Here is a 13,376-nt window from a genome sequence, read left to right on the forward strand (position 1 = left end):
TCTCCTCTTAATCATATGAGAGTTTTATGCGAAATTTTTTAATTCTATACTAGGACCTGACCCGCGCTACAGCGCGGGGGAAAATTGTATATACATGTTCATTTTAACTTTATAAGATAACAATGAAGGGATGAAATATACATGAAATTAACTTTATAACATAATGTAACCTATGTTTCTTGAGTACATTATTTCAGTTTAATATACAAACGTTTTGTAGTAAATATAATTGATAGACCAAAAAACAATTGTGTTGTTTTGGGCTTAATTGGGCTGACAGTGGGTTTTAAGGATATTAAAAAATCATAAAAAACAGAACAAAAATCGGCAATGACTTTTGATTTTTTTTTTAAACAAACGTTTTCTGTAGAATTGAGAGCTTTCTCGATCTCCCTCACTGAAAGACATCGTCGACTGCGTTTCCACCTCTCAAAACATTTGATTATCTCAATTTCTATACCAGAAATTGATTGAAACACGATAATTTCAATTACACACTCCAGTTTGTTTTCTTTTATCCAATTTTGGGGAGGCAGCCGTAATCAAGAACATGCAATCCTCATTATACTTTGGATTTGGGTGTGTGGTTTACAAATCTCCGACACATCTCTATTAATTGGGTAAGTTGATTATGATTACAGTAAATCAAATTACATATTACTACCTTAATGGGTTTCAATTCTGATTAATATTGTTTTCATTCTGAGTAATTCTTAGAATTCGTTTTCATAAATTTTTTCAAGTCGATCGATATATTTCCTCCAGCAATGCCTGTAAATTATATATGAATTGAAGCTTCAATTTTTAACTGTTTCTTTGGTTCATTTTCTCATTATTGTTTACAAATGGCATCAAGCAATTCAAGACTGGCTTTCGGATTCAAGTCAAAATCGTCCAATCTTTGAGACAGTACACTTCTTGCTCAGGTGAGACCATTGCAATATTCCTTTTTAAGTAGAAGTGTATACGTTGCTTTAATTTTTAATGGTCTTATTGATATGTCCTCATTTTTCAGTAAATATGCGAATGAGATCTAACCAAAGAGACGGACAAACAGAGAAACATCATGTACGCTGGATTAAACTGTGAGTTTTTCTAGTCTTGTAAACTAAACCAAGTTTATTGCGTAAGTTGATTTCATATTCCTTATACACTATTAACGGACTATACTAAAATACTGTAATTTTTTTCAGGCACTTTCATGGAATCTTCTTACTCAGATTGGAGATGAAGTTATCAACAATAATTTAACATGGTAAGTCTTCTTATCTTCTCTAAAAACTCATATTGATATGTTTGATTGGTTGTTGCATATAAAAGCTTAGGTAAAATGTTAGCCAACCTTAATTAGAAAAGAAAGAGATCCTTTATTAATATCATTTCCATTCAAAAAATGAAAACACAAAACAACTTACACATGATAAAGCTGGAAAATTCAGAAATTTTTTAAAAGTACAGAAACAAAAAGAATAATCATTCTTGTATTAATCCCCTGGCCATACATGCGTCCTTGTATGAGTCATAGACGACACCATCATAAGTCCTCAAATCGTTATCAGATTGTGGTCCTTTTAGAAAACGAAAAAGAAGTTTCAAGCTGTTCTGACCTTCAAACTTACTTGGCATATACGATATCCTTCTACTCCCATTTGTTCTCTTCCGTCTTACGAAGCTTTTCTCTTTCGGATTCCAAGTAAAGTACAATGGAATGTCCTCAAACGTTAGTCCTCTTGCTTCTGGACAGTATTTGTTGAGATCGAACCAAGCCGCAAGCAATGGATCTTGGATGTTCTTCGCTTCTTTCCAACTATCCATTCTGTCACAAAAGTTTTTTGAGAAAATTTAGAAAAGTGAATAGTTTTTTAAGAATGAGACTTCCTATTCTCTCTGTATAGTGGTATTTATAAAGGTTTTCCATCTAGGGTTTTTATTTTCCAATTTCTTTTTCTACTAATATAGAGATGAATATAGAAAAAGGATATTCTATGATTTGTGATATACTCAAATCACGTATTTCCAGTTATTCTTGAAACCCAAATAAGCAAAGTAGTTACTGATGATAACCTAAAAAAATATTTTCTGACCTGATTCCATAAATGTCTTCTTACTGTATTTAAAATCTTTATAATATAGTTTGCCTATTTAATAAAATATTTCTACTAATTCACTAAGATGTTGAGATGTTATGTATCGAACAGCATGTTTTCCCCTGTTTTATCGAAATATTTTGTAGTAGTAACACATTTCTAAAGACAGAGAAAGTAATAATACTGGGTTTTTATTTAGCAAAAGTCTATAAAATAGAAAATTAAATTGTTTGAGCTTTTTTTTTTGAAACTGAGACGGGATCAACTTCTACATGCTCATATGAAGTTGATTTCCTCCAAAAGTAACCTGCAATATATATGGAAGCACAAAAATCAATATTGCAGAACCCTCAGAAAATGTAAGCCTTAGTCAATGAAAAATTCTCAATGATTCTCCATTGACCAGGGACGATCATACGCTTGAACTTATGAAGCTGTTGTTTTTTCACAGTCGCATGGATCAAAGTACCCTAAAGAGAAAAGGAAAACATATTCATAGTAAGTGACTAAATAATTCGACTAAATATTTCGAATATAAAGGTATGAACTTTATGTGTATTGTTGGTAAGCTTACCGAGACATCAGCTAGGACCATCTCTAGGGTCTCACCAGAGTAGCTGGTATATTGCTGCCAGCTATGGATAATTTTGACTTGGACCTTCCAAACAGTCTTGAAAGGTTTGATGTCAGCAAGATCAGTTACTTCTAAGTTGGCAGCCATTTCGTAAGAGTATGTGAGAATCACTGGAAAAATTTGTTGGAAGGTATGATGTTGATGTGTATGAGCAATGAGTATTTATAGGTAGAGTAGAATTTATTCTAAAATTATCGTAATTGATTTAACAATTAATTAGGTAATCAAATTTCCGTAATTTTAGTCGAATCTTAGTCGAATGAGTTGGTGATACAGTTTTTGGAGATTTGATTACGGGACTAAGAATCCGCTAATCATATATATTAGGTAAAGTTAGAGATATTTAGTGAATATTAAAACGATAAATCTGTTAATCTGTTAATCATATATTTAGAAGTATGAATATGAAATCGTAGGAGAAAGAAATGAGATCCCGTAAAAACATATATTTCCATTTGTTAAGATTTATATACCATATCTCCTCTAATTGATTTTAATGTTGCCTAAAGTGTAGGCTTGCGCTTTAACGGATTTTGTTATTCGGGATTACATTCGGATTTGGTTCGAGCAATTGGAGGGAGAGCTGACAGCTAGGATTTATTGTAGTTGTCTCATTTGGATCACCCAAGTATAGTTATCGGATTTATTTTAACCCGAATCCGAAATAGTTAATTTCGGGTTAATTTTAGTTTTAACCCGACCCGGAAGTAATTTTGTACTCCTCTTTTACTAATATAGAGATACATTTTAATTAATAGAAATATGCTAGAATCATATTGAGATCCACACTTTTTTTTTTCCTAGTGAGTCTTTCCATTTATATCTAACGGGATTCATTTCATAGATGGAGTTTAATAGCTCACAATACTTGGTTCGCAAGAGACACCTTAGTTTCCAAGTTGTCTAATATTTTTGTCTCAAGAAGATGGGTTTTGTATACTCTGTCTGAATGTGAGGATCTAACGGTTGTCAAGCAAAATATATATCAAAAGCTGAATAGAAGATTCCATTTCAAATTTTCAATGCCAAGACTTTCAACATGAAGCCTAAGTTGCCATAGAATAAAGTCACACGTTTCTTTCTTCAATGCCAAGACTCTTTCTTTTTCTTGCCAAAGTGATGTCACATTTTTGCAGTATATATAAAAACTAGATTCTAACCCGCAGTACACTGCGGGACAATATTTTTACAACAAAAAAAACTAAATTTTAAAAAATTGTATTTGTTTGTTAATTTTGTTTCTTTTGTTTAGTGTTTAAGATTGTATAATTGCATTTTAATTGTTAAACTAGGATATATCCCGTGCTTAAAGCACGGGTCAACATTTTAAAATTTTTTTATAATAGAATAATAAAATTATTGTTTTTTAAAAAAAAAAAATATTTTGTTTGAGATAATATTTATTTTTAATTGTTATGTAAATCTATTAGTCTATTTGAATACTAATTATTTTAGAATATTATAGTATTTTATTTTTGACGTATTATTACAGTTTTATATTGTTTATTTGTTGTATTTGCATCATATTTTGTGAAATATAAAATAGTAATTTTAATATAATAATTGTGAGTAAATAAAAATTATTAATTTATCATCTATATAAATTTAGTTTTACCAACCCGCCAATGTGGAAATTAAAACACATATTTTCATACATTGAGTAATATATCTTCATTTTAAAAAATTCAAATCACGAGCAGAAAAATATGCATTTTATTAATTATATGTATTATATGAAAGTTCTAAACAATTTGTAAATAAAATAAAATAAAGATGATAGGAGAATCATAATTTGAAATCTTAACAAAATTTTCGAATTTAGTTATTAAAAATAATTGTTTTGTATACTTGGATATAAAATCTTAGTTTTTAAAATTCTGATTGGTTTATATATTTTTTAAGAAAATAATTAGTAATTTCGTCCATAATTTATTAGAGAGAGAAAATATTTTTTTTAGATTTTTTAATATTTGATATGTGAGTATTATTCAATTATATTTATTTAAATTAGTTAATTAAGCTTAATTAATTTAGTCTAGTGGCAATTGAATGTAATTTTTTACACATTTTAAGGTTAGTTTCATATTTGTACTTCTCAATTAATATAGTAGGATATAAAATTTGATCAGTTGTATACCGCAGACACACGACAATAATTTAGTTTTATTTATAATAATGTTACATTTGTACCGTATCGAATTTTTTATGGTTATAAAAATAGAAAATTTTACTGTTTTTAGATTTAACCCGTGAAAGAATTATTCTTACATAATTATATTTTTAAATTTTTAGTGTTTTTAAATTTAATCCGTAAGTTTAAAGTTATTTAGATTTAACCCGTGAAATAATTATATACATAAAAAATTATTATGCAGTATACCACATATTAATTTATATTATAAATACTCCAATTTATTAGATTTAACCCGTAAAATAATTATTTTTACATTTTTTATTAGCATATTAATAACCACTAAAGTTTTAATTGTTCATATGAAATGATATCAATTATATTAAACGAGAAGTGAAAACGTTCCATATTCAATCTCAGCAAAATTTTACCATTATACCATTAATGAAATTGCCCTTGACGTTGAAATATTTTGTCCTTGGACGTAAAATTACCTATTTTTCGCATTAAAAATAAATCAAAAATTGGTTTAGAAATAATCTAATTGCATAAAAAGTTAATTGCACTTGCTTCGAAGTTCCTTTCCCTCCTTCTCCCTCTCCAGGATTCCTCGCGATGACAATGTCAGGGCCGATTGCCTCGCTCGATCTTCACGAACCCTACCTTCAGTTTCTACCTTTGTAAACTCGTATCCTCCTGTTTGGACAACCAATCATGGAGTTCTCTTTTAATTTTAATATAGTTTGGTTGAAAAAAAAAAAAAAAAGTTAATTGCACAAATAGAATTAGCTAATTTAATCCCTAAATTTCCCGGAAAACACCCTTTTTACAACTAAGGTTCAGTTTTATACTACAAATTCTACAAATTTGATTTAATTAATGGGCTTAGATTGTAGATCGACATTAATCTAAAAATTAATGGGCTTCTGCAGGGAAAAAAACCCGACGACAATACACCTCCTTACTGGAAACCCTAAAAAGATAGGTCATTTACAACTATAAATACAATCATATCGTTTGTTTTCACCATAACACAACAAAGAGAAAAAAAAATAGGGTTTTATTTATAGGACAATTCTTGGGTTCACTCCTAGGGTGAACCCTTTTGTTCACTTCTTCTTATTTTAGCCAATGAGAATTTGACATGTCATAATATATTTAAGAACATATTTATTCATCTCCTTATAAAATAAGGAAACAAAATCTGTATACATTATTATAAAATTAAAAACTTAAACCGCTTATTTATAAACTCAAACCGATATATAATTTCATTCTAATTGTAAAATCTAAACCCTAACCATCTCAATTGTAAATCCAAACAGACATATAATTTCGTTCTAATTGTAAAATCTAAACCCTAACCATCTCATTTGTAAACCCAAACCAACATATAATTTTGTTCTAATTGTAAAATCTAAACCCTAACCATCTCATTTGTAAACCCAAACCGACATATATATAATTTTGTTTTAATTGTAAAATCTAAACCCTAACCACTACATTTGTAAACCTAAACCGACATATAATTTTGTTTTAATTGTAAAATCTAAACCCTAACCACTTCATTTGTAAATCCAAACCGACATATAATTTTGTTTGAATTGTAAAATCTAAACTCTAATCACCTTATTTGTAAACCCAAACCAATACATCATTTCATTCTAATTGTAAAATCTAAACCAAGCAAATATTTAACTTTCCTTAAATAAAATTATACAGAATATGTTTCCTTAATATGTATTGCTTTTTAATTTAATTTTGATTTAGTTTTTTAAACAAGATAATGTATAGAAGATTATGATTGGTTGATAAGGAAGAAGTGAACAAGAAGGTTCACCCTAGGAGTGAACCTAAGTATTTTTCTTATTTATAGGGTTTTACTTTTAGGGTTTTATTTTTTTTCTCGGCTTTGTATCATTTATCAGCATTGTTATTCCTTCATCGTAACATACGTATCAAAAATTCTAAATCCATCAACTTTTATATATATATAGGTTGGACGAATCAGAAGCCACAAGAGTTTTTCAAAGAAGAAGCTCAGTTAGCAGCAGCAGCGTCAATGGCGGATTCAACAATCTTAACAACGTTCGTAGACCCGCAGTCTCATTCTTAGAGTCACATCCCTAAGCTCAAAGATTTTCTCAGTGATTCTTCTTCGATGGTTCGTTACTCAGACAACAGTCAAACCGAAACACAAGACTCTTCCCTCACTAAAATCTACGATCCACGTCACAACCACAACCACAACCAAACCGGCTTCTATTCCGATCACCACGATTTCAAAACCATGGTCGGTTTTCAAACCGCTTTCTCTACGAACTCCGGTTCTGAAGTCGATGACTCTGCTTCAATCGGAAGGACTCATCTCGCTGGAGAGTATTTGGGTCACGTTGTTGAATCTTCTTCCGGACCGGTCCGGACCGGACCTAGGGTTTCACGGTGGATCTAATAACACCAACACCACTGGCGGAGCTTTGTCACTTGCGGTTAACGTTAACAACAGTACTAATCAGCATCGTAATGATAATGAGATTACTAATCATCATTACCGTGGTGGTGGTGAGAGAAACAACAACAACAACAACGAGAACAACGAGAAGACAAAATCTAAGAAAGAGAAGCCAATCGTGGCTGTTGAAACATCAGATTGTTCTAACAAGAAGATCACTGATACGTTTGGACAAAGGACTTCGATTTATAGAGGTGTTACTCGGTAAGTTCATTCTATTATGACAAGAAGAATCCAAGGCAGTTTTGTTGTGATTAAGGAATTAATTAATTAAACTATTTTGTGTTATTTGACCTTTGGTCAAAGACTTGAAGGTTATTATTACTATTAGTTTAAGTGCAAAAGTACTAATGTAATATTATTTGATTGATTGATATGCAGACATAGATGGACGGAAAGATATGAAGCTCATCTATGGGAGGGAAAACGTCCTGGTTCCCCATGAGAACTATGATATCGTACCAGATGGAGCCCGATCTTTACCCCCGTCCCAGATGGCTCTCATGAAATTCTTCTCAATCTATATACCCATATATCGGGATGTTATCGGTTTAAAGAGTGAACCGATACGAAACCGTTCATACCAAATAGAAAACCAAAAATAAAACCTGACTGATGTTAATAATCCGACCCGAGACGATACATCTATAACACATCTATAACTCCATTAAAATCCCCAAATCCTCAAACCCTAAAAGCATAAAATTCTTAAATCGATCTTTGCAACCATGAGTACCGTTTCTGGAGGTTCGAGTGGTTCATCAAATGTTCGACAAAGAGGATTCGTCGTTGGCGTGCCTAAGAGATGCTGGTGTGGGGAACACATCGTGGCAAAGAATTCCAAATCCGAGCCTAATCCTTCTCGGAGATACTTTCGATGTCGAGAAGCAGCAGCAAAGAAGGTACTATGTTATGCTTTGTTTGATGTAGACATCGACCTAATCCAAATCCGAGCCTAATCCTTCTCATCAATTTTCATTGTATTCTATGATATAATGTTAGCTTGTGAACGATAACCACATCTTTAAGTGGGTCGATGAGGCATTGTTGGACGAGGTAGCAACATTGGGTGTTCAATTTGAGAGAGTAAAAGAAGAGATGAAAGAGCGTACAATAGAGACATTGCAAGAACAGAAGCTGAAATTTGAGAAGATGCAAATGGAGTTCGAAAAAGAGCTTTGTGAGAGGGTTGAAGAAGTTTTGTTGGAAGCAAAAGCTGAATTGCAATGTAGGATGAATAAGAGTATAATTGTATGTGTTTTCGGTTTTATGATCTTGTTTGCTCTGTTTAAGCTTGTATGATGAGCTATTGTAAACTATTGTTCGGTTGTAATCTATTGTTGTTCGGTTGTATGCTCTGCTTTATGCTCTTGTTTGTTTTGGTGTTGAGTGTGAACTCCTGTTGGTGTTGCTATTGCATTTAATAAGATAAGACATTCCACATTTCATAAAAGGCAGAACATGATGAACACATGTTCTGAAAACAAGCAGAATGATAACGTTTTGAAATCATGTTCTCAACATGATCACAGACCAAAAACATAACCCTACTAGTCTATTCGACCAAAATACAGATCCAACTAGTCTCTTAAACCAAAAAACAGACCCCTACTACCATAATCTTCAATATTCAGGCTTGTGAAAGTCCTCCACCACCTTGAGATAGTCCTCCACCACCCTGAACAACTTCTCCTCCACCAGATTGAGAAAGTCCACCACCATCTTGAGAAAGTCCACCACCTTGAACAACTTCTCCTCCACCACCCTGAGAAGCCTGAAAAACCGCAAATTTCAAAAAATGAGAACAAGAGACTCATCTTGAGAAATAAAATGAGAAAAAACCGATTAACAACCTGTGTTTGATTCTTCTTCTGGTGGTACCTACGGTTATGCTGATCAGAACCACAAATTCCACAGTGCATTATCCTTTTTTTATGTTTTGGTTTCTTCTTGACAGGAGACTCATTTACACCTGGCTTCCTCTTCTTGTCTGCCTTGGTTATCTTCTTTCTCCCAGGTTGTGGTGGCTCAGGTGGAACATGAACATTCTCACCTAAAGTCGAAGGCCAATGACGAGCACCCCTTTGTGGAGTAATGCCATTTGTGTAGTTAAGCCTCCACATAGCAGTTCGAAACCACTGGCAGACATAGTCATCAGCACTTAACGTCCTCTTCAGAATCACTCCATAGGCATGCTCACATGGAATACCACATATTTGATATTTTTTGCAGGTACAAGTCATATTTTGTAAACTAACTCTGTGTTTGTCTCCATCCAGTGTGACTTCAAAGCACCCATTAGTAGAAGGATGCACCTGGCATTCCGAAGCTTTGTCATGCTCTTTAGCAAGATATCTTCCACCTTTCCATGATAATCTGTTCAATCCTCAAAGGCTTGTAATGATCCGGTTCCTCTCTAATCTTATCGAGAAAAATTCTAGCTATGACTGGGACCTTAAACATCTCACACTCGCCATTGGGGGTACAACAATGCTTATCAATGTATTTCGTAATCTTCCACAAAGATGCGTTTGGAAGAAGTGCAGCAAACACTTTCCACTCACAATTGCCCTTATCCCCAACACATCTAAACCCGAGTTTATCTTTGTCATACCTGTATTGCTTCAAATTGTAACCAGTATGTAGTGCATAGTCCAAGACACTCTCCTTGAATGCGACCCCATTGTAGAAGGATTGGTCTTTCCACAAAGTTCCATCACCACGTCCGATATCCGTAAACACCCTCTCTGGACCCGCACCACGACCACGACCCGCACCACGACCACGACCTTCTTCCTCGTCGTCACTTTCTGGGTACGTATCATGACGAATCGACTCTTCAGCATCGGTAAATTCCTGAGCAAGCATATCGACGTGAAATTCATCTCGATCCTCTCCTTCTTCATCGTACTCTCGTTCTCCAACACCATCTCTTTGCCCAATACCATCTTGTTGCCCAAAACCAGATCGGATTATTAAATCCATCGATTCAATTTGAGAAATCGATGGTGAAATTTGATTTTCTAGGGTTCGTCGCGAGAGAAAACAAAAAAGAGGTTAAAATGTGATTTTAGGGATTTCTCGGTTGAGGGTTATGTTTCTAATCGGGTCAAAATCAGGTTTTAATCGGGTCGAAATCAGGTTTATTTTGGTTTGTAAACTTCGTCACTCGGTTAATCAAATAGTAAACCAATTAAACCTATAGCAATGGTGAAATAGATGATATCTTCTATTCTCATGGAGATACAAAACGTAAATTACAGATATATGGGTATATAGATTGAGAAGAATTTCAGGAGAGCCATCTGGGACGGGGGTAAAGATCGGGCTCCATCTGGTACGATATCATAGTTCTCATGGGGAACCAGGACGTTTTCCCTCTATGGGATAATAGTTGTAGGAGAGAAGGTCAGGCCAGGTAAGTTTCATTAAGATTGTACCTTTGTTCTTTTCACATTATAGTTAAATCGGGTTTTGTAGTGCAGAACTAGAGATGATGAGAGAAAGATTTGCGAAGCTATTGCTTGGTGAAGATATGTCGGGAAGCGGGAAAGGAGTTTGTACAGCTGTTACTGTCTCAAATTCCATAAACCAATCTTTATGGTTCGTCTTCTTCTTCTCCTACTCCTCTCATATATGCTCTGTTTTTGAAATAGAGTATTTATAGTGTAGCGTGTATCTGTTGTGTTGTTGCAGCGACTGTGTTTGGACAGAGTTTAAGGTTACAACCATTGAGTACAGAGAAGAAAGAGTTGTGAAAGCGAGAGATGAATTGTTTTATGTCTATTTGAAGTCTATAAAAAAGTTCGTCTCTCTTTGGTTTTGGTACAATGAAACAGACTTTTTTTTGTTTATTAAATGCAGTTTCAGAGAAAACAAAAATACGCATAAACGTTGGTGTTATTTCCCCTTATAAGGCTCAAGTAAGTGCAATCCAAGAAAAGATTCATGAAACATGTAGAGGTGAGGCAGGTGGACTCTTCTCTGTGAGGGTTCGCACTGTGGATGCGTTTCAAGGTGGCGAAGAGGATATTATAATAGTCTCAACTGTTAGGTCCAACGGTGTTGGAAGGGTTGGATTCCTTGCAGACCGCCGAAGAGCAAATGTATTACTCACTCGAGCAAGGTAATTTAGGCATATCTCATTTCTTTGGTTATTGCAAGTGAATGTGTCTATATTATTATTTGTGTTTTTCTATAGGTTCTGTTTATGGATACTTGAAAATGAGGCAACTTTGATGACTAGTAAATCTGTGTGGAGGAATCTGGTAAAAGACGCAAAGGAACGTGGCTATTTCCATAGTGCCGGAGAAGACGAGTCATTAGCGCAAGCTATTGCTTGTGCGAACATTGAGTTTAACCAGCTTGACAGGCCACTGAACAATTCAAAATGGAAGGTAATTATTTGATTTGTGTTCTTTTGGTTCATTCTCATTCTTTGAGACTTGACTTTACACATGTGAAAAAGCTTTGCTTCAGCGACGAGTTCAAGAAATATGTGGGAGAAATCAAGAACCCGGAGATTTACAGGAAGATAAAGAATTTCTTAGAAAGGACATCTCAAGGTTGGCTTAATGAAGAAGAGACGGAGAGAGACAATCTGGTTTCTTCCTTGCAGCTGTTAAAACAAAGCAAGATCGAAAACATTCTAAGGCTCTCTTGGTACTAATGTTGAGGTAAGAAGTCAAAGATACGATTTCATCAAGACTATCTTAATTTTGACAACAGATCATGAATCATACAAAATTCTAGATAACAGAAACAAAGCTACGATCTGGTATTCTCATGAGTCTTCCCGCTTTGAGAAAGCTCGATAACATGCTAATGGTAAGTAAAAGACTTGAATTAGACAGATTATATAACCAAGATTCAAGATTGCCAACATGATTGGTTTGGCTTTGTAGGAAATATTGGATAGTTTCACAGATAATGAGTTCTGGTACGTTGAAAGAGGAAGCTCATCTATGAACTCGAGTGGTGGTGGTAGATATACAGGAACGTTTAGGAAAGTGGTGGTTCAACGGAAAGATGAGAAATTGTGGCTTCCGGTGCCATGTGTTCCTGCTGAAGGTTTATCGGAAGAAGAAAGAAAGCATTTGCGTCACAAACGCGATTGTGCCAGTCAGATACATAAAGCAGCATTGGCCATTAACGATTCTACTCTTAATGACATGGATATTCCTGATTCTTATCTCACCACTCTTCCAAAGGTATATATACACATATATGATTAGGGGAAATATAAAAAGATAACTATTATTGCGACTAATATAGAAAGTGTTGAAACCAAATCGGTGTTGTTGTGGACAGAGTGGGAAAGCAAGTGTAGGAGACGTGATATACAAACACCTATGCACAGCTGAGAAGTTTTATCCTGACCAGCTTCTCGACATCTTGAAGATCACATCGGAGCATGAGGCGCTTGAGCTGGCCGACAATATATTTTTAATTTGATTTCACTATTTCTTGAAACCAAGATTGCATTTTGATTTTTGAGTTTATTTGTTATCTCATGTAAGTGATATACATTAGATCATAAAAAACCGGGTTTGTTTGATGTTTATAATTGGGTTTTGAGAAGTATATAGTAGTAGAGTGAAGTCCCTAAACCAAATTATGTTTTACCACATTTTATCTTTTTATGTAATTTGTTATTCAGATTTTAATTGTATCGTTCTTTAAACCAACAAAAGCAATAGAAGAGCATGTAAACATTTTGGTTGCGTATGTGCGTGAGTTACTTAGTCGTATATGCTTTATTATTTTCTTATGAGAAGTAGTAATTGATGATTTACGAAAAAAGAAAAGTTATCAAAAATACCCATTATTTAATCTTATTTTTTTGTTCATACGATACAAATGTAAATAAGCTTTCTGATTGAAAGTTCTTAAAGCTTTACCTTTTTTTTTCTATTGATATGTCTATATCTTTATATTAGGATTGAAAGAACTTTGGGTGCTGATTTTTATTTGTGAAGGGGAGCCAAAGTTTTTTTTAACTTGACAACAACG

At 33.7% G+C, this 13,376-nt stretch overlaps 3 protein-coding genes, 1 long non-coding RNA gene and 1 pseudogene across 11 annotated transcripts; 4 read left to right on the plus strand and 1 right to left on the minus strand.

The window, feature by feature from the left end:
- The first annotated feature begins 372 nt into the window (after positions 1-372).
- LOC104721133 (uncharacterized) lies at positions 373-3,492 on the plus strand. 8 transcript variants are annotated; one of them, XR_015578285.1, is made up of 7 exons: positions 373-620; positions 857-926; positions 1,016-1,085; positions 1,194-2,446; positions 2,539-2,585; positions 2,673-2,851; positions 3,236-3,492. It is a non-coding gene; the product is annotated as an uncharacterized LOC104721133 (long non-coding RNA). The 8 variants fall into 8 exon arrangements; XR_015578284.1 differs by having other exon boundaries at positions 2,539-2,851; XR_015578278.1 differs by lacking the exon at positions 373-620 and having other exon boundaries at positions 628-926; positions 2,657-2,851.
- Positions 3,493-5,770: 2,278 nt separating this feature from the next.
- LOC104750153 (AP2-like ethylene-responsive transcription factor AIL6 pseudogene) lies at positions 5,771-7,809 on the plus strand (annotated as a pseudogene).
- Positions 7,810-8,092: 283 nt separating this feature from the next.
- Positions 8,093-8,715, plus strand: LOC104699765 (uncharacterized protein At4g04775-like). Its single transcript, XM_010415115.3, has 2 exons — positions 8,093-8,266; positions 8,367-8,715. The coding sequence occupies exons 1-2, from the start codon at positions 8,093-8,095 to the stop codon at positions 8,664-8,666; spliced, it is 474 nt and encodes a 157-aa protein (XP_010413417.1). The 3' UTR covers positions 8,667-8,715.
- A 244-nt stretch (positions 8,716-8,959) lies between these two features.
- LOC147948449 (uncharacterized) lies at positions 8,960-9,681 on the minus strand. The gene is made up of 2 exons (XM_087481813.1): positions 9,218-9,681; positions 8,960-9,138 (listed from the first exon to the last, which is right to left on the minus strand). Exons 1-2 carry the CDS (start codon positions 9,605-9,607, stop codon positions 8,995-8,997), a joined length of 534 nt encoding a protein of 177 aa, XP_087337939.1. The 5' UTR covers positions 9,608-9,681; the 3' UTR covers positions 8,960-8,994.
- Positions 9,682-12,129: 2,448 nt separating this feature from the next.
- On the plus strand, positions 12,130-12,927 carry LOC147948450 (rop guanine nucleotide exchange factor 4-like). Its single transcript, XM_087481824.1, has 3 exons — positions 12,130-12,191; positions 12,269-12,574; positions 12,675-12,927. Exons 1-3 carry the CDS (start codon positions 12,150-12,152, stop codon positions 12,816-12,818), a joined length of 492 nt encoding a protein of 163 aa, XP_087337950.1. The 5' UTR covers positions 12,130-12,149; the 3' UTR covers positions 12,819-12,927.
- Positions 12,928-13,376: the final 449 nt, after the last annotated feature.

The sequence above is a fragment of the Camelina sativa genome, chromosome 2 (genome assembly GCF_030686135.1).
Source record: "Camelina sativa cultivar CO46 ecotype springtype chromosome 2, ASM3068613v1".
NCBI lineage: Eukaryota > Viridiplantae > Streptophyta > Magnoliopsida > Brassicales > Brassicaceae > Camelina > Camelina sativa.

Excerpts from the sequence above, each read along its gene's own strand:
- LOC104699765 (XM_010415115.3), top strand. The coding sequence starts at position 8,093 with ATGAGTACCGTTTCTGGAGGTTCGAGTGGTTCATCAAATGTTCGACAA. Across the intron at positions 8,267-8,366 it reads GAGAAGCAGCAGCAAAGAAG|CTTGTGAACGATAACCACAT; the intron begins GTACTATGTTAT and ends ATATAATGTTAG.
- LOC147948450 (XM_087481824.1), top strand. The coding sequence starts at position 12,150 with ATGAGTCTTCCCGCTTTGAGAAAGCTCGATAACATGCTAATG. Across the intron at positions 12,192-12,268 it reads AGCTCGATAACATGCTAATG|GAAATATTGGATAGTTTCAC; the intron begins GTAAGTAAAAGA and ends TTGGCTTTGTAG. Across the intron at positions 12,575-12,674 it reads ATCTCACCACTCTTCCAAAG|AGTGGGAAAGCAAGTGTAGG; the intron begins GTATATATACAC and ends TGTTGTGGACAG.
- LOC147948449 (XM_087481813.1), bottom strand. The coding sequence starts at position 9,607 with ATGACTTGTACCTGCAAAAAATATCAAATATGTGGTATTCCATGTGAG. Across the intron at positions 9,139-9,217 it reads AGAAGAAGAATCAAACACAG|GCTTCTCAGGGTGGTGGAGG; the intron begins GTTGTTAATCGG and ends GCGGTTTTTCAG.